General features: G+C 40.7%; 1 protein-coding gene across 4 annotated transcripts in view; it reads left to right on the top strand.

Moving 5' to 3' along the window:
- The window catches only part of THSD7B (thrombospondin type 1 domain containing 7B), a 308,761-nt gene that overhangs the window by 111,200 nt on the left and 176,758 nt on the right, over positions 1-20,803 (top strand). For all 4 annotated transcript variants that reach the window (XM_032693776.1, XM_032693779.1, XM_032693778.1 and 1 more), the window contains 2 exons: positions 6,846-7,097; positions 14,319-14,488. In XM_032693776.1, coding sequence (XP_032549667.1) covers positions 6,846-7,097; positions 14,319-14,488 — 422 coding nt within the window. The remainder of the gene's footprint in view (positions 1-6,845; positions 7,098-14,318; positions 14,489-20,803) is intronic.

Here is a 20,803-nt window from a genome sequence, read left to right on the forward strand (position 1 = left end):
TTAATTTACTGGTGTCTAATTTCAGGGCTGTAGAGCAGCTGGTGAGGCCAGTGAGCAGCAGCAGCTGCTGTGCTCCCTGATGGGAGAGGATACAGGGTACACTCCTTGGTGGGAAAGAACAGTCTTTTGCCCAAAATTGGATTTTGGTGGCCTTGGGTGCAAGCTGTTTTTTAAATGCTAAAAGGTTGAATGCATTCACTTCTTATGAATCATAGAGTCACAGAATGGGTTGGGATGGAAGGGACCTTAAAGCCCATCTCGTTCCAAGCCCCTGCCTGATGTTTAGGTTTGCCATGTAACCCTGCAAAAAGGACCCTTTGGTTTTACAGTGAACCCTCAGAAGGAGAGGAACAATCCTTTGCATTATAAGGAAGACACTTTTTAAAATTTAAATAATTGGTCCTGTGATGATCCGTGTGTCTGTACCAGCCTTAAAGGTGCAAGCAAAAATCCTAGCAATTTTAAATGTAAAAACTGTAAACAGGAATTACTTGGAGAGGAGCACGAGCGTGTGGAAGATTGGATGTTCTGTGTCAGGGAAACAGAGCTGGGGATGCTTTTGATGAAACATCTTTTCAGTCTGGAGGTTCTGCATTTGGCAGAATGGAAGGAAAAGGGGCAAAGGAGAAGGAAAGGGAGCGACAGACCTTTCTGAAAACACCCGAAGTGACAACAGTTGAACAGCAGAACATCAACAGACCTTGAGAGAGGTTCACTTCTGCTCAGAAATGATTTTGGTGTAGAAACCTTATATTCATGAAAATAAAAGGAATAACATCAAAATAGGATGATTTGATGGATCTGATCTGAAGCTTTTAAAGACTTCTTTTTTAAAAACTGGAATTCTTTTTCATAGTACTTCCGATCGAACTCAGATTTCAGTTTAGTTCAGAAAAATGTTTCCATTTTGTGTTAAATCTCATATCCAGTAACAAATTAAAATATAAGCACTTCCATGCATTAAAAAAAAAAATCTCTGAAAAAGTTGCAAGGAATGAATGTGCCAGAAATTCTGCTGGTTTTGGTTTCCTGTCTTGTTAGAGTTGTAAAAATGTACTGAATAGTGAGGCAAAGGCACTTGAGTTTGTTTCTTTTTTTTTTTTTAAAGAAAAAAGGTTATTCAGGTTAGATACTGAATTGCAGTTTAGTGAAATGAGTGCCCATAGCTAGACACTGAAGTCCTAAATAAATTTAACCTGATTTTCTAACCTGATATGTGTGCTCACTAAGCGTACTGAGAAGGTAAAGTCAGGATCAAACAATTTTAGGGTTTTTTTATTATTATTATTTGGATTAGTAGTCTTTTAGGTACATATTTCTTAAACTCTTCATTTTACATTTGAGATGACAACAGTGATATAATAGAGTTGGATTTGGGTTTCTGTTTACTTTGCCTTTTTAAGTGAAAATTCAGGTCAAACTCAGTCAAGGGACAACCCATCTGTCAAGGCGGAGGTGGAGCAGCATTCAACTCTTTTGTTTGCCTCTGTAATTTAAATTTCCATTATCCATTTCCTAGTGGATTGTGCGTAACCACTGTGCTGATGTACATTTTTAGGAAAAAAATATTTGCAGTTTCAGTGTTGACATTCTTCTGTTCTCTGGGTGAATACAAAATTCTGCAGTCCGGAGCTGGAAATGCCATGCTGTGATACGCTATTTGATGGTTATGATTCCGATCTGGGAGAGGAGTTTTATGTTCACGTTCCTCCTGGCAGATGTAGGAATCAAGCCTCAGTGCTCAGGCTTCAAAACAATTCCCAGAGCTGTTGGAGAGGAAGGAGATTTTATTTTCTAGTGTTCTTTTCAAAAGTTTTGTCTGTCATTTACTTTGCTTTCACTGAAAGTGTGTGAAACAAAGGAGCAGTGATGGCTTTTTCATTTCCATAAGTAACTTTTTGGTGGTCAGGGATTGTAATAGGATGCCCAGGGAAGTGGTTGAAGCATCATCCCTGGAAGGGATTGTTCAAAACCCATGTGGGTGTGGCACTTGGGGACATGGTTTAGTGTTGGACCTGGCAGTGTTGGGTTAATGGTTGAACTCGATGATCTTAGAGGCCATTTCTAATCTTAATGACTCTCTGATTCTATGCTTGTTGAAATAGTGTCCAATAATGACTGCGTTTTTCTCTGTTCTCAAACTGTGGTGGGAATCAGCTGCCTCTGTAGCCCCAAGATTTGAGATTCTGCCTGGGTAGTGCAAATGTAAGCCAGCATTTATTTTTAATTAAAGCAGAGGATCTGGTGCATTAAGTTTTGGAGACACCAAATCTTAGACACCTTTAGTGATGTTTGTTTGGATTATAGGACCCCCAGCTCCCTTTCCCTTTGGTCAGTTGTATGGCAGGCAGATATTCCCCATCTTCACCACCCTGGTGCAGAAGGGGCTGGTGTTTCTTCTGCCAAAGAAACCTCTGCTGCACAGATTGAGTATTACCAGTACCCAAAATACCCCTGGCAGCTCTGGAGGTCCCTAAAATACATTAGGAATCCTCAAAAGTGTGCCTGTTAACATTGATTGCCAATTTCTAAGGGAAAAAGTTATTTGATGCTGTTAGAAACATGGCAAGATTGTGTCCATTATGAGACCTTAATATTATTAGCCAAGTGCAAAGAGCAGGTAGTTTGTAGTCCAGCAGCCTGTAGGGCTGGATCCTTGGTTACAGCATAGGAGACCATTATAAAAAAAGAGAAAAAATGAAAATGGGTTGTTATCAGTGTGGCTTAGCTCACTCCAGGATTGTCTTGCTCTGCAGCACATGGGTTTGAACACACATTCCCCAGTCAGGCAAGGTACTTCCCGGGAGCCTTCCTGAGCTGCTGGGAGAGAGCCTGGCTGCAGAAGTGGTACCCTGTCCTCCTGGTGCTGCCTTTGTACCAGCAGCATGGCCATGGTGACGGCTTCTTAGTGTGTCAAATTATTTTGGAGATGATCCTTTCAGTGTAAAAGGTTTAACAATAACCACCTGCCTCATCCTGTAATGTGAGGAATTGCATTGGTACGGTTAGGAGAGGAAACCAGGGGTAATTTCTGTGCTGTGCCCAACCTGATTTAGTGATGCACAGCTCCTGGATGGTCTTGCTCCTTTTTCCAGCTGATAGACATGTTCCCACTCATTTCCTTGCAGTGGATGTGATGGCTCTGTGGCTGTAGGGCATGTAGCACAAAGGCACTGAGCTGCTGGGAAATGTGCTATTTTTTGGTGAACTACTTTTCGTCCAGAGCAGAAAGGTGGTGTGGTTCAGCTTGGGGCTGCACAATTACTGTGTCTCCTGGGTGTGTGTGACTGGAGATGGAGGAAACGAGCAGAGCTGCTCCATGGGAACAGCCTGGAGGGATGTGGAGCTGCACAGCCAGAGTGGTTGGTACCTGGAGCTGCTTTCCCTCCCCCCCTCTGCTCTTCTGTGTGTAGCTCCAGGACTGTGCAAGTGTAAAAGAGGCATGAGTAGGTTTCCCTTGGTCGAGTGTTTTGTGGTTTTTTAATAAGTGGTTTATTCCCCTTCAATACACAAGAGGCTAAGAGGGCACTCTACCACTTGAGGCTCCGTGCTGCTGCTGACTAATGGATCCATCCTGCACCGCAGGCACCTCGACACAGGGAAACAATTCCTGTAGTGCTACAGTGTCAATCCAAGTGCATAACACAGAATAAAGCATCAGTAGTGTAAGTACCCTATTATGTCACAGTTCCCAGATCGACTCCCAAGTAGAAGATCTAACCTGAGACATTAATATATGGAAAATAAGTTTGAAAACAGGGCTCTTGTAGTACCTCCTGCCCCCAGGACCTCCTTCCTCTCCCTGCTGGTTTGGATACAGCCACAGCAGCACAAATATGTGTCTCGTTTGCAACCTCAGATCTGCGAGTGTCTCACATGTCTGGGCTTTATCTGTATTAGATCGTTCTAAATACATCTGCGACATGAAAGGCTGTGTCTGAATTTCATGCAAAAGAGTGTTTTTACATTTGTCTTTGTGTTGCTTGGTGTCACAGTTAATTTGACTTGGACGCTCTGAATGAGTAGGTACAAGTTAATTAATTTTCTTTCTGTTAGGCAGTTGCTTGTAATTCTCCCTCAAAAGCCTACTTGAGCAGGATGGAAATTGCCAGCTCCCTGTCTGATTCACCTGGAGGTCAACAAAGTTACCCTCTTATTTTGTAGCAGGAGCAGTGGAGAGATTTTCAGGGACAGAAACAGCTATTCAACCTTTGGCAAAGGCTTTTGCCAGTGCAGGGATGATTTCTCTACAGGGTTGGCTTTTGCAGCTGGAGGGTCAGCGTAGTTTTGAATCCATTAGGAGAGGTATTGTCTGGCTAAGAATTGGGACTAGCAATGTACATTTCAAAGACCCCAAACCAGATTTTTAAAGGCTTCATTTTGTTCAGTGCTTCAGTAAAGATCAAGCAGGACTTAAATCTCTTTTGCAGTGATGCAACCCCAAAAATGGATTTGGGTTTTTGCACTGGTATCTGAATGGGGAGTTTTGATCACACTTTAAAATGTGAGATCAGTTACCCTCTGTGCTGTGTTCTTAGATAAACTTGAGTTTTCTGGTACCATCAGTTAGGGCAGTGTTTTGTCTGTGCTACTGTTTGATCTACTCAAAATCAGGAATTATTCTTTCTTGTTAGTGTTTTTGGCACTAGTGGCACACCTGTTAAAAAATATTGAAAGGGAAATAAAGTGACCATTCATGTGACTGCACCTAACCTAATGTTCCCCAAAAAAAGACTCAAAATCCCTTGGTTAGTAAGTACATGTATAATGATTAGTACTTTTCAGTCCTTGGTTCCACAGAGCTGATGTTTTGTTCCAGAGACAGCTTTGCAATCAGACAGCTTTTGCATTTGACTTGTAATAGGGGAATGAGACATGTTTTTAAATTGTAAGCAAGAATATTTTTATTTTGAGGGGTCTATGAACATCACAGGCTGTTTGTACTTTATGAAGTTGTTTAAATAAACCTCAGTAAATTCATGCTCATAACACCTGTGAGATGAATGAGTTTTATTCTGGGTGAAGACATTAAGACCGAAAGTTGTTTTTCTTTTTTTACATTGGAGTACAAATATAAGCCACTAAATACTGTATTTTGCAGGTGGTTGAGGTTCTAGTCAAACTTGATGTGTATCAGTGGGAATATTCCTATTGACCTTTGTGAAAAGGGGACCAATTTGTAGGCTGGAGAAGCGAGTGAATGTCCTTTATCTTCTCTGCTCCTGCCTGTGAGGCTGCCTGGCAATCCTGAAATGATTGCCCCAGTCTGTTTTCTTTGGAAGGAGTTAGGTTGGTCAAACTGTGCTGTAAGTAGTAACAAGGGAGGTAATGGCTGGTTTCCTGGCAGCAGCTCTGGATTTCACACCTTTTAAGTGTACCTGTATTTGCTCCTTACAGTTGGCAAAAGCTTGACCACAAGCAACTGGAGGCCGGAGAAGACAAATTTAGAGTTCACACTGACTTCATCATGTGTGGTCTTAATTTCAGAGTCCAGTTTGCATGATTTGCAAACTTGTTTTCTTTTTTCCTGGTGATTTCTTTTTTCTCGGTTTCGTCTCTATCTGCCCCATCCTGTCCTCCATGATGCTTCAGTGGTATCTCTGCTCATACATCCCTCAGTCCTCCTTAGGTATATCCTTTGTGCTCTGCTATCTCAGCTATCCAAGGTTTTTGAGGCAAGAAGGATTTTTCTCCCATTTTAGGGGAGGAGAGGTTACCCTCTAGAGTTGTAGAATTGTTTGGGTTGGATGGGATCTTAAGGATCGTCTAGTTCCAACCACCTGCCATGGGCAGGGACATCTTCCACTAGACCAGGTTGCTCAAAGCCTCATCCAATCTGGCCTTGAACACTTTCAGGAATGGGGCAGCCCCTTTGGTTGGTCTCTGGCCAGGGTGAGGTGGAGCAGCCACAGCCATGCTCTCTGGGGTCTCCCCCAGCACCCTCTGGGCAGGAGAACCATCAGCTGGCTGAGACAGAAACAGAGGAGCAAGGAAGGATGGTGTCCTTAGTCTGCAGGGTTGTCTTCTCCCAAAAGTATTTGCTGCATTTGCCATACTTTATTGTGAAAATTTATTGTAACCTTGGAACTCTTAAAAATGTTATTCTGGGACTTTGTACCTCGATACCAAATCTCAACAGTTGGCAGCTCTTAGAATTTGTTTTCCTATTATATTGGGCCTTGTGTGGTGTCTTGGTGTGCTGCGGAGTGAATGGGATCATGTTCTGATGTCATCAGGAGTAACTGAGTCCCAAAATATAGCCCCAGTTGCAGCATTCCTGAGTCTCTGGTGGTTTGTCAGGTTTGAAAACCTTCTAACCTTGTTTGACAGCATGTTTTTGATAAGAGCCTCACAGAACTGACACTGTTCTTATTAGTGTGGGACTAATTGTTTTTTAAAAGAGAAGAGTTTCTCAGCAGAACATGCTGACTCCTAGTCGGATGGATGGATAGTGGATATCTCATCCTGTGTATGGGGTGTGGGAATGGTTACCAATGGCACTATTTCTCTTGAGCTTGGATTTTGTTTTCCATTCTGGATAAACTGTGAAATTCTAACTATAGAGGAGCAAATATAATACCTTTCTCATCTGTTTAACCCAAAATAAATGAGATATATTATTTACAAACTACTCGTCCTGAAAGATTGCACCCAGAGCTTGCTGGAAATGTGTTATGTGCACTGTATTGGAGCTCCTCTGACTTTCATTGTATTCCTGTTGATGCAGATCTTCTGATTTGCCCAAAATGGCCATGGATTTCTTCTTTGGGGGTTTGGCTTGAAAAAGAAGAAAGGAATTTTTAAAGCAAGACCCTCTCAGCTGTTGTACTGTGTTCTTGTCGCAGCCTCTGCCTGCAGGATCCCGTCCCTGTGACCGCCAAGTCCTGTGTCATCCCTAAAGACTGTGAAACATCCGAGTGGTCCCCGTGGAGCTCCTGCTCACGGACCTGCAGCTGGGGAGATCCCACCCCAGGATTCCGGAGCCGGCGCCGCAGCGTGCGGAGCGTGGCCGTGGGCGCTGGGAAGCCGTGCCCAGAGCTGGAAGAGAGGGAAGCCTGCAGCGTGGGAGGGAAGGAGCTGCTGCAGCCCTGCCCCAGGTATGGTGAGAGCTTTTAGCCCAGTTTTTGGAAGTAAAGAAGCCCCTCTTTGGTGACTTGCCTCGTGCAAAGCAGATCCTCATTGCTTGGTTTGTGCACAGAGAGGGTTGTGTGTTGTGCTTTCTGTGTCTAAGACATCATTGATTTGATCATTGTTAACTATGATTAGTGGTGTTATTTATTGTTAGTAATGTTCTTGTAATTGTTTCTATTGTTGTTATTGCTATTACAATAATTACAGTTATATATAGAAATGAATTTAAATTACACCCACTACAGTTTATATTTTCATATTTTAAAAACTGGGAGCAGAGACTCTTGTTGTCTGAAGGAGCTTTGGTACTGATTGCTGTTTCAGAGAATTTCCTCAGCTGCACAGAGACTGGGCAGATCTCTATGGCTGTGCTTTTAATGGCTTTGAAATTGCAATTTTTACATAAGATTTAATGATTCCTCTTCATCTCCCCTTAAAAAAAATCCCAGTCGTGCTTGAGGAAAATGGGAACTGATCAGAGGTAATAGCCTGGACTTTACTCAGCTTCCCTCTGGGTACTTCTTGAAATGGGAAACTTTGCAATCCCTGAGAGCTTGTTTGCTTTGTGGCAATCTTTGTTCTGGCAGAAGGAGAGGATCTCCCCTTTCTGGTCTGCAAACCCACACCATTGTGCTTGACCAGGCTGGTCAAGTGTGTGATTTGCAAAGCAAATAAAATATTATTTGTTTTTTTTGTGTGACATGTTTTCAAATTGATTGTAAAAAGCTTTGGGATTGGTAAAATTTTATATACATTCAGACAAATGTCCCTGTCTGTGCATGAGTGTGTTTAATAGGAGATCTGTTCAGTGCTCAAGTCACGAGTTTCTGGGGCTTTGCCAGACACTGCCAAAACCTTCAATAGAGCCTTTGCAAGATATATTTCTTAGGAAGGCATCACCTGTAAAAGTGTCTCTGTATCATTGTGCTCATTCAAAATCAAATGCTGATCATTTTTATGCACCCTGCCAGCAGAAGAGAGGAAGTATGAAAAAAAAAATATTCTGTTGCTTGATTACATCCTCTGAAAAAGGCTCTTAGAGAGTGATTTTTGCTCCTGCCCAAGCGCACATCGATTTCAAAGACAATAGATTAGCACATTGTCTTGCTGATTTTGTGCAGGAGGGTGGGTGCAGTGACACCTGACTGGGGGAGACTGGCTGGGTTGTCTTCTCCCAAAAGTGTTTGCTGCGTTTGCTGCGTTTGCCATACTTAATCAGGGAGCGAACAGACGTGGGGCTGTGCCCACTTTCTCACCTCTGCTTTTTGACATTGCACTTTATTGAAGGGCAAACGGCTGTGTAGAGACAGGAGAAGCCAAAAGGTGAGAATCTGTGTGACACTGATAAATTTTTGGAGGTGCCACTCTTTGTGTAGAAGGAAACCTGTTGTTCTGTCAGTGTATTGCTGCTGTGCCCAGGTTTTTGTGACTCTGGGAACTCTAAAACCTTCCCCATCTTTCCATGCCTCCATACCTTGAGGCAACACTTCCAGGGCAGTATCTGCAAGAGCAGGAATAAACTGCCTAATGTGCCAGCTCAGAAAAATAACATTAAACTTGCAGGTTAATGGAGCCACTTAGCTAAAAATATTAAAAAACACAGCTCTGGTATTTAGTTAATTGATATTTCTAGGGATGTAATATCTCCAAATGCAGGTGGTAGGCTATGACCTTCTCATACTGTGCAGTGTTGAGGACAATTTTGCAGTAATGCCTAGTTAGTAGACTTTGATTTTTCCGTTCAGTACATACAGAAACAAGCAAGAATGAAAATCTGTAATACTGCAGTATGTGCTGAGGGTTTACCAGACATAAGGCTGTGGGGACAAGAACTTTGTATCGGTGAACAGAAACTCAACATTTAGATGTTATTTAGGTGTCAACAGCTGGTAAAGGATACTATTGGTCCATATTACAGTTTACAGCCTGGTGATTTGGTGTTGCTCTTTGGGAACTGGTGACAAAGCTCAGATTGGAAAGCAGTGGCTTTCAGCCCTAGAGGGATAAAGTGTTAATCCCTATGAAATAATATAAGAAACCTTTGATGTTCCTATTCTCCTTATTTGACCATATTCTCTTTGCAGTGTAATACCTAGAAAGATTATGCCTTTTTCCCCCTTAAATATATGACACTTCATTTGTGGCTTTGCTGGGGCTTACCAAACAGTTATCTTTTCTTTCTTCCCCTTACGAGAAGATGATGAATTTAAGGAGATTCTATAGCAGAAATAAAAGGCTCTTTCCTTCGTCTGGTCTCAACACAAGCCATTCCTTTTTTCTTTCTTGTGTTTGACTAATCAGATTAGTCTTAAAATTTCTTAAGGTGAGACTTGTATTTACTTTTCCAGTTCATTGAAATACACTCTAGGCTAATTTCTGGTTTATTTTGAGACACGTAGCCTTTCCTTCAGCTTTGTTCTTTGGGGAAGAATTTTCAAATGCATGCTGCGGGCACAGCAAAGAAAATGGGTAATGACACAGACCAGAAACAGAACAAGCCTCTGAGCAGGAGAAGGAAGGGGATTACAAGCAAATTCTTATTATATTAGGGAGAATATTAGGAAGAAATTCTTCCCTGTGAGGGTGCTGAGGCCCTGGCACAGGTTGCCCAGAGAAGCTGTGGCTGCCCCATCCCTGGAAGTGTCGAAGTCCAGGTTGGATGGTACTTTTAGCAGCCTGGTGCAGTGGAAGGTGTCCCTGCCATGGCAGAGGGGTTGGAACTGGGTAATCCATAGGATCCCTTCCAACCCAACCCACTGGATGATCCCACGGTTCTCTAGAGGCTGTTCTTTAATGCAGGGGCAGAGAGCACCCCATGGGTGAATGAAGGGACATGTTGTGGGCTACATCCTCCAACATGGAAAAGCAACAGATAAAGAGGTAGCACTTGCAGAGTTGTACTCAGCAGAGAGTGATGGGTGAAATGATATTCCAGCTCCTAAAAGGATCCAGAGAGGAAAAAAAATACCTTAAGGCTCAGAACTGTTCTGTTAAATGTTATCTCTATGTCCATGGCAAGGCTTCAAGTTAAACATCCCATCACAGGTAGGTGGCAAAGCTGTAAATTTGCTGTTAGATGAAGGGCTTTTAATTTTATGACTGAAGTTTACAAAGGCTACTGTAATCAATAGTTTAAATGCAAGAAAATAAAACACGTTAACTGCATGTAAGACTCCAGAGCTTTGTGCTTTGTTTTACTTTTGGTTATTTGCTCTGAAAGGATTAAGTGCTTAAAAAGCTTAAACACATAGGAGGTGATTCTGTTTTCTTTTATTGTGGTATAAATTTGGGATACTTCAATTAAAGTGAATGGTTATATACAGGTATAAAACTTGTGTAAACACTAAGAGCATAAGTCCTGTAGACTAAAGGCACCAAGAGGTTACTATAAATCGGAAAGATATTGAGCACTTGTTTGTTGCATAACTGTCACTGAGTCATGGGTTTTAGAACAATGTTTTATATCTTTTTTATCCTTGATGTGTAGCTTTCATGTTTGCTGGGAATAGATATATTTTCCAGAATTATGATTATGTCTTTATATCGTTCATTTTGCTTGTGGTTGCCATGTTACAAGACAGGGATTTAGAAAAAAAACTCTCTTCGCTTTGTTGGAAATTCAAAGCTTTTCAAAAGTTAAATGATGGAAAATGGGAAAGTTTTAAGACCTGATTTTTAAAAAAGACTTGAGGTTATTGCTGAGATACAGGTGTGATAGTGTCACTTTGTAAATGGGTCTCATTATGCCCAAATTAAAGACAAGACATTAGTGTGAAGTAGGAAAGAGTGGAGTGGCAATGCAGTGAATAGTACTGCTAGGCTCTGGAGCTACACTGCGGGAGTGGTAGCAACACTGCTCTTCACCCCTTTGACTATCACTGGTCTTGGGCAGGCAGCAGTGACCTCCAGCTTTGTTGCCTCCCATTGGATCAGGAATGATCCCTGGTGAAGCTTTGGTTATCCATCTCCATGCTGGATGATTTCTCCTGCAGTTGCAGTTGCAGGTGGGTGTCACAGTATTAGAGCACACTTTTGCCATGATTGGAACCGAAACCTGCAGGACCTGCTTTTCTGCTTCTTCTACTAACTCTTTAGCAGGGAAATTCTGAGCACTGCTTATGATGTGAAAGCTGTTCAGCTTTATTGGCCAAGTTCCCTCTTGGATACCTCAAGCACAAACTTCATTGTTCCTAAACCAGTTTTCTTAAGCAGCGCGATACAGCTGTCTGTGGATTCTGGAGTTCCCTATTTGAGATGTTACCTTGCTAGTCCTCCAGCCATCATCAGTGGGGTCTGTCTGTCTTTGAAGTAGCTGGACTTCCTGTACCTCAGTATTGTCAAAGACTGGAACAAGCCTATTGGAAAGCCAAAGGGAAGGGCTGAATTATTTTAGCTGTAGTAAGAGGTCTGTAGGTGAATGAGTCACAGCTAGCACTGCAACTACACCAAGTTTGCATCAGTCTCACGAGAGATTGGTAGGAGTTAAAATGAGATGTTAAATCTATGGACATCTGAAATCGTTGTCAGTGACAGGTTTTGGAGTAAAGATCACAAGAGCACACTGGAGCTGACCAGCTTTGACCCCAGTGTGTAATGTTCCTCCTAATTCCTGAGTTACCATAATCCTCACCCTCTGGGGATTAATGTAGTCCGTAGGTGGGCAAATGAATGCCAAGTATTCGCCACGCTCCTTAAAACCCTGCAAAGAGCTGTCCAAGGTCACTGTGTCCATCAGGAATGGTCGTGCATTGGGTTTCCTACTCAGTGGGACAGCAATCCCTTGGATACGTTTCTGGGGTAATGGGCTTCTTAATGGCAGTGAAAATGTTTTAAAAAACTTTTAATGCTTGGAGATCAGGATTTGGTACTGGAAAATTCCATGCAGCTGAGGGCATGTCCAGCTGGGAAGAAGCAAGATGGGCTGATGGGGCTGAGGCTTGGAGCTGGTGAGAGCAGCACAGGCACCAGCTGGGCTCCGATAGCTGTTCCTTATGGGCTGCTCAGCAGTGGAACACACTATCCACTTACTCTGGGAGAATATCTAAAGGGATTTTTTTTTTTTTTTTAAGATTCAGGAGCTGATGAAGTTTAATTATCTCAGAGCTCAGATTTAGTTATTTTGCATAATTTTAATCACCGATGGCCTAATTTTCCTAGGTGTTAACTCCCGCAGCTCACGCCGAATAGGAGAAGCAGATGCTCACACCTCTGGAAATGAGGCTTTAGGATCCAGAGTTCACAGCTGACTTCCTAAGCTAGATATTAACAATGAGTTTTTCTTTAGTCAGGGTTTTTTTTCCAATAAATGCTTCCTTAAAAGAACTATTTCCATGGCTGCAGAAAGATGTTTGTGTTCTTTGTGTAAGCTTTTGGTTTTGAAAGTGTAGACCTGAAAAGCACAATGTCCTGAAGTGCTGTGGAGGAGGAATCCTCTTCACCCAATGTTTGATGAAGAGCACTTTACTTTTCATTGCCTATATAGTAAGGGGAAGGTTGCATTTAACACTGCAGGCCCAAGAAGTGGGATTAGGAACTACTACAAGAAAAAATTCATGGCTGTGCTTTATATGTTATTGGAGTTGAAGTATTTGATACTGGTCATGTGAAAAGTATGTTCTTCATTGTTTTCTCTGTTGGTGATAAACCCTGTGAGTGTATCCAGATTTACACCTTATGCTATGTGTTATTTAAGAGAGTATGACAGCTCGTCCAAACAGTAACTGTAAATGAAAAGTAATTGCCAGCATTCACAAATGTTTTCCATGAGTATGTTACAAAATTCGGAAGTGCTTTGTGGCTAGAAATCATTTTATGCCCATACTTACAACATAAGAAGTTTAAGAGAATATTGATGTGTGCTCAGACAAATTAATGTATTTATTTTTCATATAATTTTGAGATGCATGTTTCCTTGCCATAGCTGTGGTCAGGAACATATACCTGCCATGAAGAATACAGGAAATTAAGATGGGAAGGCTTTTTCTGCAGAGACACCCCATTGTGTTTGAGTTTCCAGAGATCAGTCAGCAGCCAACAAACACACGTAATTTTGACAACTGTGGATCTGCTGTAAGAAGAGAGAGCATTTGTCTGGAGGATTAAAGAAGGAAATTATTTTACATAGTTTACATTACACAAACCCCAAAGATTGTATGGAAAAGGGGAAACTATGAAATTTAGAGGAGTGGAGGAATAAAGCAGCAGAAGTGTGAACAGATTGTTATAAAAACAATATTGCCTAAGATTTGCATTCAGGAAGCTCTGAAAGACTTTGAGCTCTTATTTACTCCCCTCATACTGTGACCTATGAGTCAAAGTGAATTATGCCTGTGAAAACTGTCATGTTAGAAATATGCTCTGCATTTCCAGACACGATGGAGGTATAACTCTCGCTTTCCATGGATACACAACACCGTTTTCCCTACTGTTTTAATAAGTTCTTCCTGGCATTTAAGCTGGTACACACCAACAACTATTGTCTGCACAGCATTCACCTGTCTGTGCCCCAAAACATTATCCTGACTTGAGAACCATTAATGCTCTTTAGTTGTGAATGGAACGTAGAATAAAAGTATTTTTATTAGAGCTTGCTGTGTATCACAGCTTCTGGGAACTGGAATTAGCTGAGCTACTTTGGCCAATCCCTTGAAGGAATTGTCCTCGCAGAAAATCCACCTGTGCTTGGAGCTCCATTGACATATGCAGGATTTCAGCTATCAAGTGCATTTCAGAGTGAGGTGTTCAGCTCTTGGCAGAGAGGGGTGGTTTAGTGGTTGGAGCCACATGTCTGAAAACTAGTTTTCACACTTAATCAAACCTCTTAATCTTCACTCCTTTTTTACACCGTGCTCAAAGGTGCTGTCGGGATGATTTAGTATTTCAGAACGCTTCGGAGATTGGTGCTCTGGGAAAAGTTTTACACAAGTGCACCAGACACATAGCAAATACTTAACCTGTGTAAATTTAATGCTTAAAATGTTTCAGAACATTCCCTGTTTTGGATAGGGAAGTGCTGCTATAAGGATTATATTTTTTATACAAATATATATTATATATATATATTACATATATATAATTACATATATATATATATATATATATATATATATATACACACAAATTATATTTTGTCATCCAGTAAAGTACCTCTCCCTTACTCACTATCTTTACCTGTTATATTTCCAAAGGTTTGCCTGGAGAACTTCTGAATGGAAAGCTTGCCAGGTGTCACTCCTCCTTGGCCAGCAGGACCCTCACCACCACAGGCATGTAGGGCTTTGTGGAGGTGGCCTACAAACCCGGGTGGTCTACTGTGTCCAGATCACCATGGAGCTTGGGACACACCGGCTGAAGGAAGGTACGTGTGTGGGGTCACTCCCAACTGCTGGCCTAAGTAGATCTGAGTAAGGAAACAGGGGAAGAAAATAAGGAGATAACATCCAGTCATTGGTAGCCTTTGACTAGCTGATGCCCTCCTGGTATCTGTGCTCTCCAAGGCAGGTGTTACTTGGCATCAGAGGGAGGATGTGTTGTGTGGAAGTGCCAGGAGCCACACCCTTCTTGGATGAATTGCTGCCACTTCTGTTGTTCGCTTGTGCTGGGAGGGTTACAAAGGATGAAGGAACTAAATTTTGCTTGGAGTTGACTTTTCTTCCTCTCTCATATATCAGGTAGCCCAGCCCCTTGGTAGCTGAATGCATTTATCTGTCGTGTAGTCCTGGTTTAGGGTATAAAAAAAGATGTCACACTCCATTCGGGATGTGGCTTTAGCCTCTGCTTCAGATTGATACACAGTCTTTCTTGTGATTTGAAGGGGAAAGCAAAAGTAATATTGTCACAACTTCTGAGCAGACAGAAGGTTTTTGGACTCAGGAAGTGAATTATATTTCTTTTAGAAGAATAATAAGTAGTTACAGATTCACCATGAATAATTCATCATAGGCTGTTTTATTTACTCGATGTAGTGCTCTTGTGGAATGTATTTTTGAGCAGAGATGTAAGATAATAACAACACAATAGGATATCTTAGATTTATTTACTTACAGAGGCAAAGCAAATGTTTCCTGGATGCTCAGTGTGTGTCCCAGACTCTGAGTTTATGTATAGTGGCTGCTCCACCTCTCCCAAACATCTGGCACCACTTTGCTCTTGCAACACAACACCCCTCTGTTCTGCACAAGTGTGTGGTGCACAGGGCTTTGAAAGCTGGAAAAGTGCTGTTGATGAGAGGTGTGGGACATTTATTAACTGTCTTCATCCTTCTGACCACTTCTGTGGTCCATGTGACCACTCTGTGTTAGGCTGGTGAGCAACAAGTTTGAACTGACTTCATTCACACGTTATTCTTTGTCAGTGTTGTGAATTACTCCAGAGGATTAGAGGAGTGCATCTGAATTCCTTATACCAATACATCTTGTGACAGAAGTGGTGCTCTATATCTACTGTGTGATCACCTGCAGGTTTTCCCCTTGTTCAAAGTTCAGTTCAACTTAACAGTTGCAAGCCCTCTTCTCAACAAAAAAACACCCCAAACTCACTGGGATACCTCTTCCTTGCATTTACAGTTATGACCTTTTTTAAAAAAAAATAATTTCATATAGGCAAAAAAATTGAACGTGCAGGGCAATTGTACAAGGTATAAATTATTACTGTAGTTTCAAAGCAGTACTGGAGATGTACAGAAGTCCTTGGCAAGTGAGAATCCCATCTACTGGCAGCACAGTCACATGCAAATAGAAAGAGGGAAAACCTTCCCTATTATCCCTTCCTAGCCAGTAATATTCAGTGTGTCTCATGTACTAGCTGATCAATTTTTGTTTTTTGAATAAATAAGGAATGACATGTATTTGGGCTTTTTTTCTTCTGGCAATCTGAACTGACAGAATACTTTTATTCATCACTAGGGCATCTCATATTTTATTGTACCAATTTTTCAGTGATGAGGAGAAGATGAGGAAGTTAATCCTCTATGTATAAGCAAATATAGAGCCTAATTGCTACCATCAAAAGTACAGTAATTTTTCTTTCTTCACCTCTTGAGTGTCCTTAGAGGGATCATTCAGGAATCAAACAAGCGAGTCTAATAGGATATTACCATCCATCACAGTTGTTATTCTTCTAGTTACTTCCAATGAGAATTTGGACCTAGGCCCAATGACATATGTGAAAGAAGATTTTGTCCTGTGGTCTCTCCAGCAGCATTCTTGGAAAAATATGTAGAATCCTGGTTGGAGACAGGTACCATCTGTGATGTATTTATACATACTGCTCAAAGCTCTTTTATCCCCCAAGGATATCTCTCCCATTTTTCATTTGCTTAGTCTTCCCATCTATTTCTTCCTTTATTAAAATGTGTGTATTTGGAAAGAGAGCACCTGTTTTCTTGAGTCCCTATATATCAGCTATTCCGAAGGTTAAGTCTACAGAAATCTTCCTGTATTTTGATTATAAAATTCCAACTCGAAGATACTGGAAATGGAAAACTCTCATTTAGGTATTACTTTGAGAAGTGCATTGATAAGATTTCACATCTTTCTCCCCGAAGAGGTGACCTAACTAAGAAATCCCTGTCTTGATCCAAGTGAAGTTATATATTTTTTAGGCCTTAAGGAGGAAGTCCATACTTTTAACCTGGGTGAGGAGTATTTGGAGGCAGAATATCTTCCATTCTTTGAAGTCCTTGGTAATATTCTTGCATGCTGAGATTGTTCCATCTAGATGAAGCTGTCAGTGAGCAGTTGGTAAACAGGTAAAGGGAACTCCACATCTCTACTCACTGTGAGGCTTTTGTTAATTTAGACTGAACTTTACCATGGTTAGCTTTAAACAGATCTTTGTGTTTTCTTTAAGTATCTCATTGAATTTTAACACATTTAAATTTATAACCCTCAATTTTCACAGAGAGGTCGTCATCTAATACTTCAAGTTTATCATTATTCTTTTGATATCCAGAGATGGAAGTAGCAAATTTGCATTTTGGAAATGATGTTGCTTTTAAGGAAGAGACAAAGTTTGCACAAAAAGTAGTGTAGAATGTGGAAATGAGGTATCTACAGTACAGCTCCAGTCTGTCCTTTTTGCCCTTCAACTCTGGATACTCCTTAATCCCTGTGCCTGACCATCCTGTGTCTGGACCAAACTGTAGGCATGGTGGTGGTTACCCTTCTTTGTACCTCTTCACTCATGTGGAAGCTCTTTTAAATAAAGTAGAAAGGCAGACCCTCAATTTATTTTCAAAGCAAGACACTGCCACCATGGGACTCACATATTTTCTTCTCTTTTGCAAGTGGGCTTACGAAAAGAGGTAGGATTTTTGTGACTGTTGATTTTACAGAATTTTACCTGAAATGTGTTTCCCCACAATAAATTTTAGTTGATCTGGGTGAACATCACTGTCTAGCAATCCCCAGGGTACCAATGAAAAGGACATTTGGTAAAAGTAGGGAAGAATATTATGCAAATCTCCTCTCAATCACAATAAATTATTCCAATGATATGGGAATTAAAATTGCTCTTAGGGTCTGGAAGTGGTGTCTGTGTTTATGTTCAAACAGTTTATAAACATATGTGGTTCCTAGATTTAATCTTCTTCCTCAGGAATTTTTTATCTTCTCTTCTGAAGACCAGGTAGTATCCTTTTGTTTTCTGATAAATTTTCCTTTTTGGATTTATCTAGAAACTGTAACTCTCTATCAGTAGTCTTGGGGATGGCAGCCTTTATAAAATCCACCAGAAGCATTTCCTCTCTTCTCTGAACTAGTTGCCTGCTGTCCCTAGTGACTGGGATTGCTGTTCTCTCCATATTTTCTGCAGCTTTCTAACTAGGGATCTGTCTGCCCTGTCATTCTTTCATAAAATTTGTGCCTTATATATCTTGACATTTTTTCTTTCTTACTTGTTTGAATGAGATCCAATTTGCTTCTCACTTTTCGAATTTTCTTATAATGTTTTTTGCAGCCTGCCTGCTTAAGTTTTAATTATAGGACTGAAAAGACTTTTGTGAAATGCTCTTCTCCCTTGAATCCTCTTTATTGTTTACCCAGCATAGTAAACTTGGCTAATAAAATGTATCTCTTATTACCATCTCGCCAGCAAATCACTGCAGGTTCCTATCTTTTTAATCTTTGTTATTTTCCATCTGAAAATCCACATATAATTCTTCTACCTGTACAAGGTTCTAAAGTCTTGTCTGCAGTTTTTTTGCTTAATGAGTGTCTCCATCATATTTGTCTCCTTATATTTATTTTTATTTGATCTTGAATTTCAGTTGCAGGTGTGTGAGATAGTTGTGCCTTCATTATTTTTGGATACCTTTTAGTGTTACCCTGCAAAGCTATTTCTTACAGAAGTCTCTTTCCTTTGAGAGACATTCAGCCCTCCCCTGTTAGTAGACATATTATCTTGACTGACTTACTCCACTGTAGTTCCCTAGCCTATACTAATTTTTGCTTTATTTTTAGGATGCAATTCCACCTGGTTCATCTTACATCAGATTTTTTTTTTATAAATTTGTGTGTCACCAGCTGTAGCAGCAAAACCTCCTTTAGTCTGTTTAGAGTTAAGGACTTGGAAAATACTCAAGTACCTTTTCAGGTCTAATGGTTACTTTCTGATCCATCCCTGTGTGTATTCCCTTATGTAGTTTTGTCTTACAAGCCACTTCACTGACAGAATCACAAAATGGTCTGAAACTGAAACTGTTCCCCTGCACTTTCATCTAACTCCAACTTATACGACTCTCAAAATGATGATTTTATGGCCTTTATACTTTCTTGTTTTCCTCAAAATATTGAGCTTTCTCCCTACTGCTGATAGACAAAAATATCTATTCCTTTCTTATCTGATGAGTGAACTTTTCAGACTGTTCTTGGTTCCCATATGGGACATGTTTTGGTATTGTATTTTATTTTCCAGAAAATGGTGCCTCTTTGGAGTTTGCACAGAGATTAATTTGACAACTCCTTTCATTCGTATCTTGTATTATTCTCTGTTTTTCCTCACCTTTTTCTTTCTGCCCTTTTGTCTTTTTTTATCTCTAAAATATTCTGGTTTTCCTTCTTTGCTCTGTACACTTTCCTAATGAAGGTGCCACATTTTTTTCCCCTGCAAGTTCTTTGTTCTGCTCTGAATCATGATCTTCCAGTGCTTGTCTTCTGGGGGATTAGTGTTTCAAATTGGTACATGTGGCATCTGTTCAGTAAACTGTGGAAGTAGTTTTGGGAAGAGAGAAATACCAACGAAGAATCCGATTTGTGTGTGCTGCCATCCCCTCGGGTGCCAGCTGTCTTGTGAACCACCAGGTCCAGCTCTTTAGAAACTGGAAGTTGGTTGTGCAGGTTGTTGTCATTTATGGCTGTTGCCATCCTGCATATTTACTGGGAAAAGACTGTGTTGATGGAGATAAGCTGCCCGTAGGAGTTGATGCAGGTTCTGCACTGTTGGAGTGAATATGAGCCCTGTGAGGAATACGAACCCTGTATTAAATGCACACCTTTCTTTTTTTTTTTTTTTTGGTTTTGTTCTTGTTGTTGTAAATTTATGCTGGTGAAGCTGCAGGAATGAGAAGATTAATTTACTCTACGGAAATTAGAATTTTAGAACTTTGATGTTTAAATCCTGTTGTCCTTGTCTGGTTTATGAAGTCGAAAAAGAATAGGTTAGAATATATTAGTAATGAGAAAACTTGACTAGAACCATGGTGGGGGAGAGAACTGGTGGTCAGCAGTGGTGTGGAAAAAGCTTTCTTCTGCTGGCTCATGGTCCAACAACAGGAGCATCCAGCCTGGGGCTTAGTTGACCTGAATCCCAGAAACCACATTCTCAAGTGGAAGAACAACCCCCCCAAGGATCCCTTTAGTCCCAAACTAGCAAACTAGTTGTTTGTCACTGGGATGACCGCACTGGCTTGAAAAGATGAGAAATACACCTCTGAAGTGTGAAATATATTCAGGGAAGTCTGCATCAGATTTGTATTCTGGGATGCCGAGTTATTGATCTGTAAGCTCACCAAATGCTGAGCAGAATTTATGAGATACAACTCACATAATGGAAAAATAAATATGTAACAGCTGGCTTCTTCGGGGGAAACCCTTTAGAAGCAGCAGAGGAAATGATTTTATTCAGATCGTTGCAGTGCTTGACAGTAGTGTTTAAATGCGTATTTCAAAAATTTTAGTTTGAATCCATTAAGGAAAAAAACATTTTCCCTAATGTCTTTTAGAGGTACAATATTTTCACTTCTTTCATGTCTTGAAACTAATTAAACTAAAATGAAGAGAATAATGTATAAAAGGACTGACAGTGAAAGAAGTGTGCCTTCTAAGAGGTGCCTTATAAAGAATAGGCCTTTTTTTTTTTTGTCAATGAACTATTTGTTATGACCATGAAATAGTTATACTTTTATAAATACTTTTATTTGTATAGTTGGCCATGGTATCTAGCAAATAATATGCAGCCCAGTTAGTTCACGAGGTTTTAGTTCAGGCTTTTACCCTTGAAAGCTAAGATTTTAATTGCATCTGTATTTTTGTCATTATTTTCTGCCACTGGAACTGGATTCATTTTATTCAAAACAGTGATGGTTTGTTCTGCGTAATTTTGTCCTGTTGTTGTTATGAGGCCAGGGAGCTGCATTGTGTTCAGACAATAACACTGAGTCAGATGGAAAATTAAA

This window comes from Chiroxiphia lanceolata, chromosome 7 (genome assembly GCF_009829145.1).
Source record: "Chiroxiphia lanceolata isolate bChiLan1 chromosome 7, bChiLan1.pri, whole genome shotgun sequence".
Classification (NCBI taxonomy): Eukaryota; Metazoa; Chordata; class Aves; order Passeriformes; family Pipridae; genus Chiroxiphia; species Chiroxiphia lanceolata.